General features: G+C 43.6%; 1 protein-coding gene across 2 annotated transcripts in view; it reads right to left on the minus strand.

Moving 5' to 3' along the window:
- Positions 1 to 12,372: 12,372 nt before the first annotated feature.
- The window catches only part of LOC139545321 (sodium- and chloride-dependent GABA transporter ine-like), a 41,365-nt gene continuing 32,796 nt past the window's right edge, over positions 12,373 to 20,941 (minus strand). Inside the window, exons 8-13 of one of the 2 annotated variants that reach the window (XM_071352955.1) lie at positions 18,110 to 18,222; positions 16,302 to 16,442; positions 15,886 to 15,985; positions 15,643 to 15,743; positions 15,272 to 15,442; positions 12,373 to 14,467 (exon numbers count right to left, since the gene is read on the minus strand). In XM_071352955.1, the coding sequence (XP_071209056.1) occupies positions 14,357 to 14,467; positions 15,272 to 15,442; positions 15,643 to 15,743; positions 15,886 to 15,985; positions 16,302 to 16,442; positions 18,110 to 18,222 (737 nt within the window). In that variant the 3' untranslated portion in view covers positions 12,373 to 14,356. The remainder of the gene's footprint in view (positions 14,468 to 15,271; positions 15,443 to 15,642; positions 15,744 to 15,885; positions 15,986 to 16,301; positions 16,443 to 18,109; positions 18,223 to 20,941) is intronic. The other variant, XM_071352956.1, reaches the window with a different exon arrangement.

Here is a 20,941-nt window from a genome sequence, read left to right on the forward strand (position 1 = left end):
CAAGAACAGAGAGAGAATACGGCAGACAGAGTGGGAGGGTCGTCACATCCCCCCCATAAAACCGGGGACCAACAAGGACCCCGGAACAACATACCAGCCTCTGCGTCCCAGATTGACACAGCCTCTGCGTCCCAAATTGATGAGGGGTTACGTGTGCACACTTCCAATTTGCCCCAGCCAACCTCCTCCTCCCCAGACCTCAGCAACCTTTGCGCACAGGAAGCAATATTTAAGAGGAAAGAAGACTCCCCAGACATCAGCAACCTTAGTGCATAGGAAGCAACATTTAAGAGGAAAGAAGACTCCCCAGACCTCAGCAACCTTAGTGCATAGGAAGCAACATTTAAGAGGAAAGAAGACTCCCCAGACCTCAGCAACCTTAGTGCATAGGAAGCAACATTTAAGAGGAAATAAGACTCCCCAGACCTCAGCAACCTTAGTGCATAGGAAGCAACATTTAAGAGGAATGAAGACTCCCCAGACCTCAGCAACCTTAGTGCATAGGAAGCAACATTTAAGAGGAAAGAAGAACACAAGACCAGGAGGGAATAGACAGGAAAGACAGAACCTGACAATACAAACATTCAGGAACAGGGCGCACGAGAGAGCGCATCAGCAATCACGTTTTCAGTCCCCCGGATGTGCCGCACATCGAGATGGAATGATTGTAAAAATAAACACCATCTCATTATCCTCTGGTTCGGACACATCATGGACCTCAAAAAAGTGAGAGGGTTATGGTCGGTGTAGACCACAATAGGTACTACCCCCGACCCGGCACACACTTCAAAGTGTTGTAGCGCCCAGATGAGTGCTAGCGCTTCCTTTTCAATAACCGAATAGTTCAACTGATAATCGTTAAACTTTTTGGAAAAGAAACTAACAGGCCTCTCAACCCCAGACACATCTGCTTGCAGCAAAACTGCACCTGCTCCCACATGACTAGCATCCACCTGCAAGGTAAATGACAAATCCACGCGAGGAGCAGCCAGCACCGGAGTTGAGGTAAGCAACCTCTTTGCATCTTCAAAAGCGTGTTGACAACGAGTAGACCAAACGTAAACAGCCTTTGCTTTCAGCATATCTGTCAAGGGAGCGACGACAGTAGAGAAGTTATTACAAAAACTACGGTAATAACCAATCATGCCCAAGAAACGCATCAGTTCCTTTTTAGTAGTTGGTGGTGGAAAAGCATCAATAGCTACCACTTTAGCCCGAACAGGACGCACTTCACCCTGCCCAACCACCTTTCCAAGGTATGTAACGGTCGCCTGAGCAAACTCACATTTAGCCAGATTGATCGTGAGGCAACCCGCAGCCAGACGTTCGAACAAGGCTTGAAAACGGGACAGATGTTCTTCCCAAGTATCTGCATATATCACTACATCGTCCAAATAAACAGCGCACCCGGTCAGACCGACGACAACCCTGTTCATAAGTCGCTGAAAAGTGGCAGGTGCATTACGCAGTCCGAAACTCATAACCGAATACGAGTACAGACCAAAGGGTGTAATAAAGGCAGAGATTTCACGTGCCCTAGTCGTCAGTGGCACCTGCCAATAGCCTTTTAACAGGTCAAATTTGCTCACAAACCTAGCTGCTCCGACTTGATCAACGCAGTCCTCCATCCGAGGAAGAGGAAATGAATCTGGCTTTGTGACACTGTTTACCTTACGGTAGTACGTACAAAATCGGTTTGTTCCATCCAGTTTACTGACCAAGATACAGGGAGAAGCCCAACTGGAGAAAGAAGGCTCTGCTATCTTACTCTCCAGCATGTACCTGACCTCAGCATCCAGACAACGCAGTTTCTCTGAAGAAACTCTATAGAACCGCTGACGAATGGAGTCAGCATCTCCAATGTCAATATCATGTTCTATTAAGTTTGTACGTGTTGGTGTATCAGAAAACAATCCTGGAAATCTCCGAATCAGACCAACCATCTCTTTCCTCCCATCACCAGGTAGGTGAGTGAGAAGACTGTCTAAAATATCCATTGTCTCTGAATTTTTCAATCTACCCTGCAATATACAATCGTCAGGACCAGGCACATCTTCATCCTCATGCACAGATCTAGCATGACAAAAACCCAAGGAAACAACGGTATCAGCCAAAAGAACAGGTTTACCATCCTCTGTAGACTCCCACTGTTCATTCTCAGAGGAACGTGCATAATAGGGTTTTAACAAGTTTACATGGCACAGCTGGTGTGCTTTCCTCCGTTCTGGAGTGGCAACTAGATAATTTTGCTCAGTGTACTGGCGCACCACCGTATATGGACCTTGAAACTTGGCTTGAAAAGGAGAACCAACAATTGGCAGCAGAGCAAGAACCTGGTCACCCGGACTAAAGTGACGAGGCTCAGTTCGGCGATCAAATATGCCCTTCATCCTCTCCTGTGAAGATGATAACTTCTCTTTAGCCATTTCACCAGCGGCGTACAGGCGTCACCGGAAATCACACACATACGATAACAGGGACTGAGGAGGCTCGGGAGACTTCCAGTCATCCTGGAGAACAGATAAAAGTCCACGCACCCTATGTCCAAACACAAGGTCATTTGGACTGAAACCCGTGCTCTCCTGTGAAACCTCCCTAGCGGCTAACAGTAACCAAGGCAACCCCTCCTCCCAATCATTATCCATCTCAGTACAATAAGCTCTCAACAAAGACTTAAGTGTTTGCTGGAAACGTTCCAGTGCTCCTTGACTTTGCGCGTGATAGGCGCTAGACAAATTGTGTTTAATATGGAGCTGTTGGAGAACCTGACCAAACAGATTAGAGGTGAAATTAGATCCTTGATCACTCTGAATGACCTTAGTTTCTCTCAATGTTTGGAATACCTGAGTCAAAGCTTTTAACACAGACTTAGTCGTGATAGATCGGAGAGGATAGGCAGCAGGAAACCTAGTGGTCTGACACATCACAGTGAACAGGTAACTACTACCCTTTTTAGAACGAGGCAGCGGACCCACACAGTCAATAATCAGATACTCAAAAGGCTGGCTGAGTACAGGAATAGGAAACAATGGTACCGGCTTAATAGCTTGATTAGGTTTACCAGTTAATTGACAGGTGTGACAAGTTTTGATAAAATCAGAAACATCCCTCTTTAATCTAGGCCAAAAGAAATGTCTTAATATGCGATTGTAGGTTTTCCTCACCCCCATATGTCCAGAAACGTCGTTGTGAGAAGTTTCCAACACCAACTTACGAAGCTTAATTGGTACAACAACCTGACTAATTGCCTCCCCCAGAAAACAACTACCATGAGACACCCACTTTCTCATCAGGACATCCTCTTGGAGAAAATAGCCATGGGCGACATCTCCCAACTGTTCCACAGGCACAATTTGGTCACGCAACTCTTCTAATGTGGAGTCATCCCGTTGCGCATTGATTAGATCTGAGCGGGTTACAGATAACGGGATAACAGGGAAAACAGTGACATACTTCTTTGTATTATTAGTCGGCGCAGTGACCAGTTCGCCACGGCTCATAGAACGTGTCACTGCACACGCAGAGAACACCTCTGGGAAACTCTGTACACTCATCAGGAATCCCAACAAATGACGGCTTAGTGGAAACCATTAGAGATGGAAACACGACAGGCCATACACGATCACCAGCCAAGTTATTCCCAAGGATAACGTCGATACCCTCAATAGGCAACGAAGGACGCACCCCCACAACAACTTCACCCTTCACCAGCCCACAATCCAACATCAGTTTATGCAATGGAACTGACAGAGTGTTCAAACCTATTCCCCTAATTAGAACACTATTCCCTGAATCAGTCTCGGCAGAAAAGGGTAACACAGACTCCAACACAAATGATTCAGAGGCACCTGTGTCTCTCAGGATCTTCACTGGCACTAGGTCCTTACTTCCTAACATAGACACAAAACCTTCCGTAATGAAAGGTAAATAGTCTGGATCAATATGGACTTTCACATGCTCCTGGACCTGAGGCAATGAGTCATGAATGAACTGATGTAGAACAGGCGCAGCTAACGCGGTAGGCTTAGATTTAGCGTAAGCACCCTTTGATCTGAGAAGTGGACATTGGTTTTTCCAATGACCTGAACCTTGACAGTAGTGACACTCTTGCCCAAAGTCAGCTTTACCACGGGAGTCAGGCTCAACCCTAGTTGAATTGAACTCTGCCTGTGATCCAAAGTATTTCGGTGAGCGAAGCCCAAATCTATCCGAACGCCCCCACTCATTCCGAATATGGGGCTCTGCAAAGACACTTTTGTGAGTCAACACATACTCATCCACCAAAACCGCAGCTTCAACGACATTCTTTACTTTTCGTTCGTTAATATACGTGGCAATACGATCAGGGATTGTGTCCTTAAATTGCTCTAACATAATCAGATCACAGCCCTTGGAAAGTCACAACTGCAGAGGCAGAACACCAGCGATTAAACTGTAAAGATAATTGTCGCGCAAACTCAACATGAGTCTGTTTATCATCCCTTTTTAAAGTTCTAAATCGTTGGCGGTAAGCCTCAGGGACCAATTCATAAATCTGTAACACAGCCGTTTTAACCTTATCATAACTGGCACTGTCGTGTACACTAAGAGCTGAATATGCTTCCTGCGCTTTACCAGTCAGCACACACTGCAACATTAAGGTGCGGTCAGAATCAGGCCAACTCCTAGCGTCAGCAACACGCTCAAACAACGAAAAGAATGTCTCAGGGTCCTTTTCATTAAACTGAGGCAATAACCGTAAGTTCCCAAAAATATCAAATGTGTCCGGGGCACGACCAAAAGAGGAACGACCCCTAGGTAAATCTGGGTCACCTTCCCAGAACAAACTCTCCCCTGAGATCTTTCCTTCCCTAATCAACTCTATCCGTTCTTGTTGCAACTTGATTTTAGCATGCTCCATATCTAATTCCTTTTCATACTTTACACGATCATGCCCCAGCTGTAACAGAAGCAGTTCTTTCTGCTGTTCAAAAAGAAGACTACCATGACTAACCAATGGAATGGCCATTGTAACGTTACGGGGAGACGAAGAGTCCTCAGCAGAGGCTGGCCCAGTGGTAACTTCAAGAATACCACTCTCCATCAGATTGGCCTTCAATATCAACCTAATAGAATTCTTTAGACGTTTATCACTAATTTCAACCTTGTAGTGTTCAGCGATCTTCAACAGCTGTTCTTTAGTACCTAATTCTAACAATTCCTCTGATGGAAAGCGAATGAACTCATCTACATAAGACGCCATAGTTACAACAACAAAAAATCTCACTCTTCCCCTCTGCTGAGCACACCAGACCACAACCCAAGAAATGACAATCACCCTGAGCACCACAGAAGAGAGATGAGATACGGAGCTTCCCCAAAACCTACTATAACTCAACCCTAGTCTTCGTGCGGATTTGCGGTGGATATTTACGCACTGTAGCCCGCTGGCAAGGAAATAAACCCCCCAGCACGCTGGCAGATTCCACCAAGCCACGGATGTGCCCCCGAGACAACTGCTCAGTCCACAGACACCACACAAAAATAACATTAACCATGCCCAACATATTCCAAAAATAAAACATGTCGCTAAGCCTATCAGGGGAAAAAGGATATAGCTCCGGGTAGCAAGTTCCACCACCCTACCCAAATCTCCCACTGAGGTACACAGCCGATTACTCACCTCAGACCGATGTCCCAACAGAAAGAAGAACAAGAGTTTCCGGGCCGGGAAACTAACCATTATACTCTCTCCAACGCAGCACACAAACCAAACAACAAAGTCAACCAATACTGGGCCTATCAGACTCATACAAAATATGCAAACCAAACACGTACCTCCACGTTCTCCTAAACCAATACGTTCAATTATCCCGGATGAGCCCCCACTTGTCACAAACCGGCTCAAAGTCCGTAACAAAAGGGAGACAACGGGGAGATAAGGAGTAACAAAATATATTTATTAAATAAAGTAACCTAAATGCAATTAACAATGGTGTGTGTGTGTAATCAGTAATCAGTAGTGTAAGTGAGTGTTTTGGCATGCATGAATGTGATAATGCGGTGTGTTGAAAGGTGCTAAAGCAAACAACCAAAAAGTCACAAAAAAAACCACAACAAAATCTATCAAGGTTTCTGCATGGAGAGAGTCTCCCCCATGAATGGGGAAGTGGTGTATTTATCCTGGGAGACACCGGGCCCAGGTGTTTCCCATGTAGCTGACGACCCTCCCAACTCCGCCCACCGACATCCTAATAAGGAAACAAGAACAAAGAGAGAATACGGCAGACAGAGTGGGAGGGTCGTCACACACTAGTTTTGTTTTATTACAAGATTAAGGGTATACTGTGCAACTTTCATAAGGTCTGGATGCCTTATATGGAATACTGTACGACAAAAGGAGTCTGTATCGAAAACATGCCCACGTCAGGGGAGATACCTATATAGGCAATCCCTAGCTGCTGGGCTGCTCAGTCCTGGTACTGGGGGTCTGCTGTACTGTTGTCACTCTGGCCTTGGCCTAACAAACCTGAAACAAATAATGAATGTTTCACTATGATCCTAAAGCTGAGTGGGGTGTGTTGGGTTGAGGCGTTACAGGGCCGTGGACCCCTAGGGGCAGGATGGGGGTGACCCATCTATATAGTGTGCAAGTAAAAAGAGCTCTACAGTACTATTGGGCCTATGATATACATTATATGGAGGGTGTACTGTTTCTGTGTGTTAATGTGTAGGTGTATGTGTGTTTTCACTCAACTTTGGTTTTTCCAAACATTTCCCTTGAGCCCCCCAAAAAAGATAGGAAGTTGTGTTGGGGAGAGAGTTAAGTTATTGATTAGATTGGTGGGGGTCGGGCGTGCAGGTGGTTCGGGCTGGCTGGGCAGTCTGGCTGAAATTTGATATAGAGGATGTCTTAATAAATAAAAATAGAAAGTAAAGTCTTGTAAAAGTTGTTCATTTGTTAGGCTATTGGTTAAAGGTGCAACACAATATTGATTATTGAAGGACCATGTGTCATATTAGATTGTGTAGAAATACAGGAAAGGTGCTTTAGATGCCCCAAAAAATGGGAGGACCCCCAGATCCCCCGCAAAGTTATGTCCCCCCCACTTCTAAAACCAAAGTTGCACCCGATGTCTACCCACACCTACCAAACACATCACAGCTATGCCTACCCACACATACCAAACACATCACAGCTATGCCATCTTCTATCATCCCATCATCCTACAACCTTGCATAATTTTCTCTGTTTTAAACCCACCGTGTCTTTTTATATAATCCTTCTTTGAAGACTTCTTTGAGGATGGCTGGTAGATTCACGCCCACACTTCACCAAAGGTCTTATTATTTGGAGACCCATAAATCGGGCTCCTCCAGAGTTCATGCATATTCAGCTGCTGTCGCCTGCCTGGCTGGCTCCAGGCTCCACATAGAACCCCAGCCTCCCGCTCAATCAGCGGGAACAAGAAAAACACATTAATCTGATGGCCCATAAGAGCACTCATTCACTCTCAGGACTGTTAGCAGCAAACAGCCAATATGCTGTCTCAAGGATGCATGGAGAGGACTAGAGAGGACACCTCCCATCACCATATAGCCAATAGGAAAATGTGGGTACTTGGGGTAAACCAGCTTAAATTGTCAAATGCAGCATTGATTTTCAGATACGTGGAACCTCAGCCTGTAAAAGCCCATGTAAAATGTTGATATATGCATGTTGGGCTTAGCCATACATTCAGAAGTGAGCTACCTTTGTTTTTTTCTGTCTCACATACAAACCACTCTTCCTATTTACTTGGGCATACACACAACAGCATCCTCAGCAGGGACTCATGGGAATTGTCACTACAAAAGAATCTGAAGACAATGCATTTCTTGTAGAAGAAAGGAAGTCCTAGCAAAGCCTTGATCTTTGCCCTCATTATCTGTTGGGAGGTGAGCTCTATTTTGGGCTCGGCTCGTTTATTACCAAAACGAACACAACAACCCTTATTAAACTAAAGGGGAACAAACGAACGTGCCGCAGGAGCTCACTGTAGAATCTGCATATCTGTAGAATCTGGTGACAGGTAGCCTAGTGGTTAGAGTGTTGGACTAATAACTGAAAGGTTGCAAGATCAAATCCCTGAGCAGACAAGGTAAAAATCTGTTGTTCTGCCCCTGAACAAGACAGTTAACCCGCTGTCATTGTAAATAAGAATTTGTTCTTAACTGACTTGCCTAGTTAAATAAAGGATGAATAGTTGTTATAGTTACTTTTTTAATAGGTAGAAAAGCCCAATATAAATAGTGAAAAAATGCAAGATTAAAGGTGTGTAGGCCTACATGAGAACATAAGGGATCCCGGGGGATTATTTTCAAATAAACTGAGCATATGCTCCTGGTCTACTGAATTCAGCCACTACCTGGCACTACAAATAGTAGAGCACCAAGTCTCAAACCAGCACCTCTCCTCTCCTCCTCCACTTTGTCATCCCAGGTCTCTAATTAGCACCAAGCCTTTGGTCTGGATGTTTTCTTAGCTAATTGCACTTCTCATTTCTCCAAAGGTAACTGCATCCTCAAATTGCATTCCAACCAAGGAGTTGACAATTAATTGCACATGAAAATGAACAGTGGTTATATTAACCAGCTGGGGTAAGCAATGTACTTTGTCATCTACATGGTAATTCATACAACATCTGCTGTATGATTCTCAAACCCAAACAATATTTCCCATAGAAAAAAACATGTAGAAACAAAGTGTCACATACACCAGATAGGTGCAGTAAAATGTGTTGTTTCACAGGGTCAGACATTGTAGTACACCACCCCTGGAGCATATTAGGGTTAAGTGTCTTGCTCAAGGGCACATCAACAGATTTCTCACCTTGTAGGTTCAGGTATTCGAACCAGCGACCTTTCGCAACCTCAACTGGTGTTGTACATGGAAAGAACAAGTCAGATGATGACACATCAATTTACCTCCCCCTCCATGTCCAAACTGTCAGATATATTTGTTTCCAAAGGGTGGAGGGCTGAAATGTGACATCAGAACATGGATTCATCGGTCAGCGCCACATCAGCAGCCTCACTCACTCTGCCAACAGAAAGTCCCCTGACACTTACTTTAGCCCAGCAAATGGTTTGCTCTTTTGAAGGACAAGAAAATAAATTGAGATGAATTGCCTTTGCCATCGGAGATTAGGGGAGCATCACAAACAAATAGGAGAGAATAAAAGCCTCTTTCAATCATTTAATGTTCTTATCTTTATAGTTTAGCTACAATTGGACACATCATTGTCAACACAGACCCAAGCCTTAACATTGTAACTAACAACATATCAATGTAGCCATACTATCGCTCAGCAAACCTTATGGCTTATGACATTGTAGATCTGAAGGCCGTGATGATCCTCAGCCACAACCACCACCCCCAAATTCACATCTTAACTGACATTTGTAAATGTTTCTAAATAATGATAATTTAATCATTCTAAATGTATGTTATAGTATTTACTTTTTCCTTATTTTATTTTGAACATAGTCATTCACTATAATGGCAAACATACAGAATGAGTGAGAGAATATACTGTAGCAATGCTGCTCTGCCTGTGTAAGTCTGTCAGAGCCAGGGAAAGAGAAGTTTTAATTTCCCATGATTGCTGATCTCGTCTTTCACAGGCACTGAACCCTGTTCGGCACACAAACACAGTGCTTCTCAAATACCTGCAGTGTTGCTGGGAGTCTGAGGCCATGCTAATCAGATGGGCCGAGAGGCTGAGAAAGCGGATGTGCTCTGCTTTTCTGTCAAATGACTCCCCCCCTTGCCTTTAGAGCGAGTGTTTGTTTCTACTGCAGAGGTCAGCCAAGGCCTGGAACCGCTTCAGTTTTCGATTCTCTCTCTGCCTGCCTATCCCTGCCTGTCTTTCCACTCTGATGAAACTTTATTGATCAGAATGGAAACGTTGGAGAAAACAAATCCATTAGGTCTAAATTGTTTCTGAAGTATTCAAGAATACCAGTGCGCTAGTTGATTTTTTCCTCCCAGATGTCGCTCCACTTTTACCAGAGGCCCATCGTTTAACAAATCTCCTCTTCCATCACACCAGACAGACCCACATACACTACTATCCACCCTTTCCTGCCCATGAATTTACTGCCCCATTGGCTGCAAAAGTCTATGGCCATTGATCTAGCAGCCCCGCCAGCAGTAATTTAGTGACTGCCATACATTTATGTCACGAAGAGGGCAGGAAGGGAGGGGATATCGATCACATTGCAGGCCTATGGTACTGACCCTGCTCACTGCTCCACTGTGAGGCTAATTAACTACCCACCTCCAAAGGCACTACAGTCAAAATAGGCTCTGCTCTGACTCCCGCTCTCCATGCACAGATCTGACCCTGTGGGATTCCTGCAGTGTGCAATAAAACATTCTCAAATGAAGAATGGAAATGGATTTGTGCTTAATTATGCCAATAATTCTTCACAGTGACTAATTAGATAAATTAAAAACAAGATTTGGTGAGTGCATAACTGCAAGCAGGAAACCAGATACATTCAGCTGTCTGTTTGCATGCCAAATTATAACTATAGTATACAATATTTGTCTAAAGTTCTGAAAGATGTCCACTAGTTTCTGAGGTAGGGTATACTATAGGATTATAGTCTGCTAAAAATGTGTAATGAGCGTATTAATACTAGCTGGTAGTTATCATCTCCTGTATACAAGTCACTAAAACAGCTTGAGTGAGTTTTTAGGAATACCACAACTAAAAATGATACATTTCCCAAATTGTATTAACATAAGCTGATGTACATAGAAATGCTTGTTAAGAATAATCATAGACATTTGTACTGGCCTGTATGGCAACATGCCCCTGAGCTGCATATTATTACTGTCTGTACATTGCTGCCATCTACTGTTAAATTATGCTCTTCAGAACAGACACATTGATGAATTGAAAGGGCTCGTAAAAATCAAACATATTTGCCAATAATGTTCTTTATTTGACACAAATATCTCTGCGTGATAAACAGGTATTATCAATCTCATTTTCTTTTTCAACGTTTCAGATCAAAAATAAGTCCAACAGAAAGTACACTTTAAACAAGATACATGTAAATAAAAAGAGATAAATCATTATTTTATGCTAAATCAATTTTAAAAAGGAGAAAGTTGCTATTTTAAAAGCGTAATATGAGCATAAACATTTCTACTATTAAAGTAGTACCACCATGGAGAACTTAATGGAGAAATAGTAACAGTGTCTTTGTTATTTCATATACCATTTTGTTTGATACAACAAAAAACATTTGAAAATAAATAAAATGTAAAATATTTGGTATGAGAACAATGAATAAAAAACAACCAGCAGCAATAACCCCGCATTTTGTGACACAACCATACAATTGCATAGAATAACAAAAGTGTATTAGGCATGATTATATTTTTAACCTCTTATTCTGGTTTGTGCAATGGTAGAAATAGACGATTGTCATCATAAACTAATTAGTCAAAACTAAATGCTGTTTGACAGACACAAAATGCATCTAAAACAGCTAACTAAATGGGAATTTGATCTTGTTTTATATCAAAAGAGAATTAACACTAAATGATAATTGTGTGAATTTTTTAATGATCCTTAAGATGGGTTGGTGATAATCTCTATGATATATTTTTGGTATTTTCATCAAATATTGACAACCCAAAATCAATATTTTTGATACATGGCACTTGTGGCAGGTGGCAAACGTATCTTCACTTAGTCACATATTTATGTGACCCCTCAAAATAGCCCATTGTATTTATTTCATACATTTGACCATCTAAATCATTTCGAATCATATTTATTTCATACATTTGACCATCTAAATCATGTCTAATAATATTTATTTCATACATTTGACCATCTAAATCATGTCTAATCATATTTATTTCTTTGAGCTTTTCAGTCCCATAGTCTAATGTCATTGGATCTTTTAATGACAAAAGGCACTCCTTGTAAAGCTGAGATCCAATGTCATTGATGTAACAAACACGAAGACACACAACTGAGGCACAAACTGTGGCAGAGCAAGTAAAATAGAAAACTCCAACCAGAACCCCAAAACTTCAAAGTCCATTCAAGTGTAAAAACTGCTGATGAATGATGTCAGAACATTGGACACTCCCCACTCCCCACCGTCAGAACATTGGACTCTCCCCACTAACTCCCCACTCCCCACCGTCAGAACATTGGACACTCCCCACTAACTCCCCACTCCCCACCGTCAGAACATTGGACACTCCCCACTAACTCCCCACTCCCCACCGTCAGAACATTGGACACTCCCCACTAACTCCCCACTCCCCACCGTCAGAACATTGGACACTCCCCACTAACTCCCCACTCCCCACCGTCAGAACATTGGACACTCCCCACTCCCCACCGTCAGAACATTGGACACTCCCCACTAACTCCCCACCGTCAGAACATTGGACACTCCCCACTAACTCCCCACTCCCCACCGTCAGAACATTGGACTCTCCCCACTAACGGATGTCATAGCAGCACTGCAGTGGTTTCCCTCCTCACAGTTAACCTCTCCTCTATACATCTAATTGCATATATATTTTTTACCTTTATTTAACTAGGCAAGTCAGTTTTAAGAACAAATTCTTATTTACAATGATGGCCTACCGGGGAACAGTGGGTTAACTGCCTTGTTCAGGGGCAGAACAACAGATTTTTACTTTGTTGATCAATATTCACCTGAGCCCCATCTGACCTCACGGTGAGTAAAAACCTTGGCCACAAGGTGAAGATGTTGATTCAATGTGGACCTTAGTCCATGAAATCGGTCTGGGAAAAGGTTTGTTTTCTCGCTGATTTGCCTAGCCATCATTTGTTGCATTGAGCGGCCACCTATTGGTTGTAACTGTGGATGCTTCATCGGTCTAAGGCTGAGTTGATCAGTGTGTCATTTTGTCGGATGATATGAAATATGCCGCTATCGCTTGTGTGTGTATTGGCTACATTGGTTTTTACATTTGGTGAAAATTGTTTGTCAATTTATGTTGGGAGACACAATATGTTAGGTCCAGCGGGGAGAAGAGCTGGTTGAAGAGATTACCAGAGGGACGAGTTGTTCTCCGTAGTTCATAGTCTTGTGGCATGATGAATATGATGTTTTACCATATCATAATCAGGGGTGAAAGTAAGGCGGTAAAACGTGAGCCTATTACACCATTATTTAACATTACTGCATGTCAGCAGCATGAACAATTTGCAAATGGACTTGAAATTGGGTGGTATATGCGCCAAATTGCATTGTAGTTTGAGGAGAACACTTAGCCTCCACTTTGTAAAGGCGGAGATGAGTGGCGGAGACGCACACGGAAAAGGCGGAGATGAGTGGCGGACACAGAGGCGCGCGTGGACAACAGTGGATGCATCAATTCAGGCTACAAGTGTAGGCCTAATGGCAATCACAGAATGTCCTTACCATACACCTAGATGTTTTATAACAGATGTCTCTTTCCATTCATCGAATTGCGGTTGCACTGTTGGGGTTTGGATTGGATGAATGTGCGTGCGCGTGTAGCCTACAAGAGCGCCTTTGTTAAGTGATTGTTTGACAATCAGATGAAAACGTTGTGTTTGGCTATGGGAAGCTAAGCTTTCCCTAAAGTAAATTTCATTAAAATTGCCAAAATGATATAGCCTAATTAGCTTGATCCTCTCAAATAGGCTACACCAGAAAGCATGATTTGGCCACAGAGGATCAATAGCTTCTTAAAAAAAAGCTGTTGATTGTTTTAAATTGCATAGCCTCCAACCTGTAGCCCATCTTATTGGAACCAGCGGAGAACATCGGCCATATCCCAGGTGAGTGTGCATTTTCACTGTCGTTGTCATTGGGTCTGCGCCACTTTTTGTTTTTGGACAATCATTTCCTCCTCCAGGTTAGATGGACGTCATATTGTATTGGTGTCTCCCCTTTTCGTTGTCCAATTATATGAATCAGACATCATCGTTTTTATTAATATGTTTGTAAGTGTCAGAGTAGGCTACCCTGTAATGCTTGTAGTATAAAAAAGTGTGTGTAAGCACTTGGGTATCCAGTACCTGTAAGGCAATAAAGTGCTTCAGAACAAGGACATGTCATGGCACTTGAAGGACATCTTTGAGGTCCATAACTAATGGTTTTACCTTGACTGTTTACCCTGTCTATTTCACTATAGGTAAGGTGTCATGTTATCAGTGATTCATAGAATAAATATTAGGGTAAATACTTGAAAAAGTTATTTACATAAACTACCCAACAACCTCCCCACCTCCCTATCCTAATAGAGCACTCACACAGTCACCGTGACTCACAAACCTAGACACAGTGCTTTTGTCCCTGTTCACAGAGGAGTGATAAAGACAACAGACTCCGGTATGTCCACTCTCTGCTTCTCTGGTAGATAGTTGACAGGGTCCAACTCTATTGTAGGAGTCATGGCTGTTTTTATCCTCTGGGGGCACAGAGAATCGATAAAAGAAGAGGTTCAGAGTCGCATACATAGTTTAACTACGGTTTCTACGGTTTCTGCCAATGCCCAGAACATATTTATCATGCATTTGAGTTATTTATATGACTGCCATGTGGGATAAATGTACAGTATCAAATATATGTCTGTCTCTCTCTTCGCCTCCTCTCCCGGAGGACCGGAGCCTTAGGACCGTGCCTCAGGACTACTTGGCCTGACGACTCATGGATGTCCCTGTCCACAGTCCCCTCGGCCGGGCTATGGAACCCTGACCTGTTTCACCGGACATGCTTCTCTCTCTCTCGTAAAAAGCCAACTGACATTTACTCCTGATGTGTTGAACTGCTGCACCCTCTATAACCACTGTGGTTATTATTTCACCCTGCTGGTCACCTATAAACATTTGTACATCTTGAAAAACGATCTGTCCTTAATGGCCATATAATCTCCACCCGGCAATGGCAGAAGAGGACTGGCCACCCCTCGGAGCCTTGTTCCTCTCTAGGTTTCTGCCTTTATAGGGAGTATTTCCTAGCCACCGTGCATCTGCATTGCTTGCTCTTTTAGGTTTTAAGGTTGGTATCTGTAAATCACAACTGCTCATGTAAAAAGGGCTTTATAAAATACATTTGATTTATTGATTTGTGTGTGAGTGTGTGCGTGACTGTGTGTGTATATGCGTGAGTACCAGTATACTTGTTCAGTATGTATGCACGATGCTAAAACAGTATCTGAGATCTAAATGTATCAGTATGCCTGTTTGGTTTGGTTTACTGAACGGATGCTCACCTGCATCAGTGTGCCCTTATTTCTGCAGATCTCGTGCAGGGCTCCCAGGGGGATCCACACGATGGAGATCAGGGAGATTCCCCAGCCCACCACCTCTGCCCAGACAGGGTATGTGTAGGACTTCCCATAGCGAGCGGGCGTGTACTGGACGATGCTGGAGATCAGAATGCACTGCAGGGGAGGAGGTTACACTTGGATGAAACCTCTAATACAACAAATGGATCATTAAGTCTTAGGTACGGCTATCACTACTATTACGACTACAAAAAGTAAAATCAACTATAAACCACAACAAATCCTCATCACCGTCATTGCGCTAACTTTCCTCATCACCATCATCAAAAAAGACATGAGTTAGCCATAGCACTCACCAGGACCAGCACAGGGGAGAAGAACATCCAGCAGGAGCGGAAATAGATGTTGGGAGCCTTTCCCAACATCCTCTTGATCACGATGGTCATCCGCCGCAGTCCTGCAATAACACATTGCATTAAATACTTACATTTACTCAGACATACATACTGTCTATTCAGCAAAGTGTTTTATTTTCTTGTATAAATACACAACAGGTTGTTGAATTTCATCGTAAGGGGAGAGAAGGTGCAGGGTATTACCAAAAACCCAGCAGACAGCGAGGACCTCAAAGAAGGCCAGGAACATGAGAGACACCACAGCAGTGTAGTGGTCCATCAGCTGGAACACGTACATTCCCCCCTGTATATATATGTGTGTGTGGTGGTGGGGGGGGGGGAGACGAGAGCGGGAGAGAATGAGAAAGGTTTAATTATAAAAAGTTTCATTTCCTGACTGCATCTTGTTCTCAATTTACTGGGGGAAAAGCAACCCACTCCACAAGACAGAGAATCAGCTGGTCAACCATGCACTACTTACTGGCTGTATGTGTCTTAGTCGTCTACTGATAGAAACCAAAATAAAACAGGTCCAAACATGAGTATACTGTCTCATTCCGAGAGGAGGGGGCGGGGCGTTACCCGATGGATAGTAATAATATCTGACAGGACCACCTTACCTTAGTGATGTGAGGAATGCCTAGAAGAAAGCCGATAACACAGACAGCCAGAACGATGATCTCCTGCCTCTTCAGGACACGCAGCACCTTGGGGCCACAGCCGTCCATTATGGACGTCACCGCCACCTCCACCATAGCAAACTGCAGAGCACAATACAGTGGGGAAAGTGAACTGAGCAGTTGTGGAAGTTGAGGCTGCTCTAAAGTTGCCTCAGGTGATTTATTTTTCTGAAAACAACAAAACTAAGGAATTCCACTAGGCCTATACTATCCCCATTGTTTAAGCGAAAGACAGACAATTTATGGCATTTATGGCAGCCAGGCAAGTTGAGCCTGCTCTGTGGTTGTTCCATTAGGCAGGGGATTTAAAATAAAATAAAAATGAAAACAACCAAACTTCCAAAAATTCCTGTAGCCTAACATATCTACACTGAGGCGTCGCAAAAGCGGTCTGTTTTTTTAAACCTGCTACACTGGAAATGTAACTTTTGGTCAGGGCGTGGAGAGCGAGCCACTATTTTATTGCTCTCACAGGGGGTGATTTACTTTACAAGCAGTAGTCACCTGGCAAGAAAACTAGGTAGGGCTAGGTATCAACAGCAAAGTGGAGAGCAAGCTCTGCTTTCTATAGATGTGCGCCATGCCCAACATGTGATTTCCATGAATCTTATTGGTCAAGACACACACAGGACATAGGCTACTAATTGTGCTCAAGTTGACAAATGAGGCAAGTCAGTCCCCCAAAAAACAGTAGGTCTACTTTGTCTTTGTTTTCAACGCTTTTACGCCAAAACAAGTGTATTAATGGGCCTCCCGAGTGGCATAGCGATCTAAGGCACTGCTCCGCAGCGCTTGAGGCGTGACTACAGACCCGGTTTTGATCCCAGGCTGTGTCACAGCCGGCCATGCCCAGGAGACCCATGAGGCGGCGCACAATTGGCCTAGCGTCGTCCGGGTTAGGGGAGAGTTTGGCAGGCCGGGATTTCCTTGTCCCATCGCACTCCAGCTACTCCTTGTGGCGGGCCGAGCGCCTGCAAGCTGACTTCGGTCACCAGCTGGACAGTTTTTCTTCGATATATTGGTGTGGCTGGCTTATGGGTTAAGCGAAGAGTTTGTCAAGAAGCAGTGCAGCTTGGCAGGGTCGTGTTTCGGAGGACACATGGCTCTCGACCTTCGCCTCTCCTGAGTCCGTAGGGGAGTTGAAGCGATGGGACAAGACTGTAACTACCAATTGGATGTCATGAAATCGGGCAGAAAAGTAAAAAATAAAATAAAAAGGGTATTAAACGAAATAAAAAGTGGTGGAACAAATGCCTTGCTCGCCACACATTTGCCGGCAACCCTGCTTCCTCTCTTCCCTCATCAGTCAGCCGAGCAGTTAAGAGCATTGGGCCAGTAACCAAAAGGTTGCTGGTTCGAATCCCTGAGCCGACTAGGTGAAAAATCTGTTGTTGTGACCTTGAGTAATGCACTTACCCTAAATGATCCTGTAAGTCACTCTGGATAAGAGCATCTGCTAAATGACTCAAATGTAAATGTCAAATGTAATCAATCTAAATAAATATTAAAAGATGACCTACAATGTCTGTTTTTACCAAAAGTGGTCTCCGAAAATATATTACATGACGGCCAAAGAAAAAGACGACTATGACAGAAACATGTTATTAGTGGGAATATTATCGTTACACTGTATGCACTGATATGGGAAAAACATGTGCACTAAAAACTATGATTAATTATGAATGGCTTCTTCTTTTCATTATCGGCTTCATACCATAACCACAAGCGTGCGTGTGCGAGTGTCTAACCTGACTGTCCAGTCCCAGGCAGAGAAGCATGAAGAAGAACAGAGGAGCCCACAACTGGGGCAGAGGCATAGTGGAGAAGACCTCTGGATACACCACAAACACCAACCCAGGACCTGTGGCACACAAACGCACCATAGGATGTCAAACAAGAAGGGTAGGAAAACACCCACAACATTAGCTCAGGTATAGACACTGGTTTAGAAGTTGACAAGGCCAACGAAGCCAAGTTGGAAACATCGTACAGATTAATGAACCGGTTTCCCTGGCACTGATTAACCAGTGGTTATCTCATCCGACACTAGGAAGTCAAAGCGTTCAATAACAAAACATGGTAGACGGGACACCTTCTCCACCCTCATGCAGTTGACCTCATTAGTAATATGACCTAACAAAAAATATGTTACATTAATAAAAAATTGTGGCATACAGAAAGATGATAGCAATGGTCATGTAATAAATATATCTGGGTCGGTTTCATTCCATTCACAATTACCTGAGGAAGTGTCATGCTTGGAATGGGAAACAAAACAATCTAATCATTCATCATAAGTCATCTTCCATAAATGATTAACTCAGAGGCAACTGAACACTGAACACTTCTGAAGTCACAAGAGGTCAGTGGGTGTCAAACAGTTAGTCAGCAGTGAGTCAGTGGTATCCAAGACCATATTTGGGACTGATCCAAGCCAGAGCAGGTGCTCATCAGCAGAACCCAGCAGGCACAACAGCTAATCCCTAATTTACTTTCTTCAAAAGGTCCTAATACACTGTGTGAACAATGGAAACTTTTGCTGTTACACCTACAGTTCATTTCAAGCTAATGCAAGTTTAATTCACCATTAATTTCATATATAATACAGTATTTGTTTTAGAACAAAATCCTAGAGACATCCAAGTGGTAGGTTGACATCCACTATTCAGAGCACCCTCCTTTTCTACTGTCTCCGCATAGATAAACTTAAATAAATACAGTGTGTATTTACTTAGTTACAACCCAGCAAACCAAAATAGGTTCTGTGAAAGTTTCAGAGGAATTGAATGGGAATCTTAACTAATGTTCTGGGAATGTTCTCTGTTTGCTGGGTATTTTCTGTCCTGGTTATCCACCGACTATGACACACATGAATTAACTAATTCATAATCCATAATATTGAGCCAGTAATAAACACTTGTGGTGAGAAAGAGAGCGCACTTTCATCTCTTACTCCATTGTCTATCCCTATAACCAGTACAGTAGTTATGGTATTCCGTCAGAGGATTTATGCCTCTTTTCACATAAGTCACACTGTTCACCTATTAAATGATAGCAGAGAGAGACAGAGAGAAAGAGACAGAGAGACAACGAGGGGGAGAGAGAGAGGGAGAGCGAGGGAGAGAGAGAGAACGAGGGAGAGAGAGAAAGAACGAGGGAGAGAAATAGAAAGGGTTCATTTTAAAAGGTTCATTTCCTGACCGCATCGTGTTCTCAATTTACTTGGGGAAGAACAACCCACTCCACAAGTCATTAGTGACTAATGTGTCCTTTTATATAGATTTTTTTTATAGTTCCAAAATGATCTGTGTGTATTTAAGAGCCTCACCAAATCCAGTTTCCCAAACTGTAATATATAATACTCCTTCACCCAAATCCAGATAGCTGATGTTCTGAAAGAGCTGCAATTACTAGCCTGTTCAACCTCTCTTTCGTATCGTCTGAGATTGCCAAAGATTGGAAAGCTGCCGCGGTCATCCCCCTCTTCAAAGGGGGTGACACTCTAGACCCAAACTGCTACAGACCTATATCTATCCTACCCTGTCTTTCTAAGGTCTTCGAAAGCCAAGTTAACAAACATATTACCGACCATTTCGAATCCCACCGTACCTTCTCCGTTATGCAATCTGGTTTCAGAGCTGGTCATGGGTGCACCTCAGCCACGCTCAAGGTCCTAAACGACATCATAACCGCATCGATAAGAGACATTACTGCGCAGCCGTATTCATCGACCTGGCCAAGGCTTTCGATTCTGTCAATCACCACATTCTTATTGGCAGATTCGACAGCCTTGGTTTCTCAAATGATTGCCTCGCCTGGTTTACCAACTACTTCACTGATAGAGTTCAGTGTGTCAAATCGGAGGGCCTGTTGTTCCGAACCTCTGGCAGTCTATGGGGGTGCCACAGGGTTCAATCCTCGGGCCGACTCTCTTCTCTGTATACATCAATGATGTTGCTCTTGCTGCTGGTGATTCTCTGATACACCTCTACGCAGACGACACCATTCTGTATACTTCTGGCCCCTCTTTGGACACTGTGTTAACTAACCTCCAGACGAGCTTCAATGCCATACAACTCTCCTTCCGTGGCCTCCAACTGCTCTTAAACGCAAGTCAAACTAAATGCATGCTATTCAACCGATCACTGCTCGCCCGTCCAGCATCACTACTCTGGACGGCTCTGACTTAGAATACGTGGACAACTACCAATACCTTGGTGTCTGGTTAGACTGTAAACTCTCCTTCCAAACTCACATTAAGCATCTCCAATCCAAAATTACATCTAGAATCGGCTTCCTATATCGCAAAAAGGATCCTACCAATCCTCGACTTCGGTGATGTCATCTATAAAATAGCCTCCAACACTCTACTCAACAAACTGGATGCAGTCTATCACAGTGCCATCCGTTTTGTCACCAAAGCCCCATATATTACCCACCATTGCGACCTGTACGCTCTCGTTGGTTGGCCCTCGCTTCATACTCGTCGCCAAACCCACTGGCTACAGGTTATCTACAAGTCTCTGCTAGGTAAAGCCCCGCCTTATTTCAGCTCACTGGTCACCATAGCAGCACCCACT

Source organism: Salvelinus alpinus, chromosome 19 (genome assembly GCF_045679555.1).
Source record: "Salvelinus alpinus chromosome 19, SLU_Salpinus.1, whole genome shotgun sequence".
NCBI lineage: Eukaryota > Metazoa > Chordata > Actinopteri > Salmoniformes > Salmonidae > Salvelinus > Salvelinus alpinus.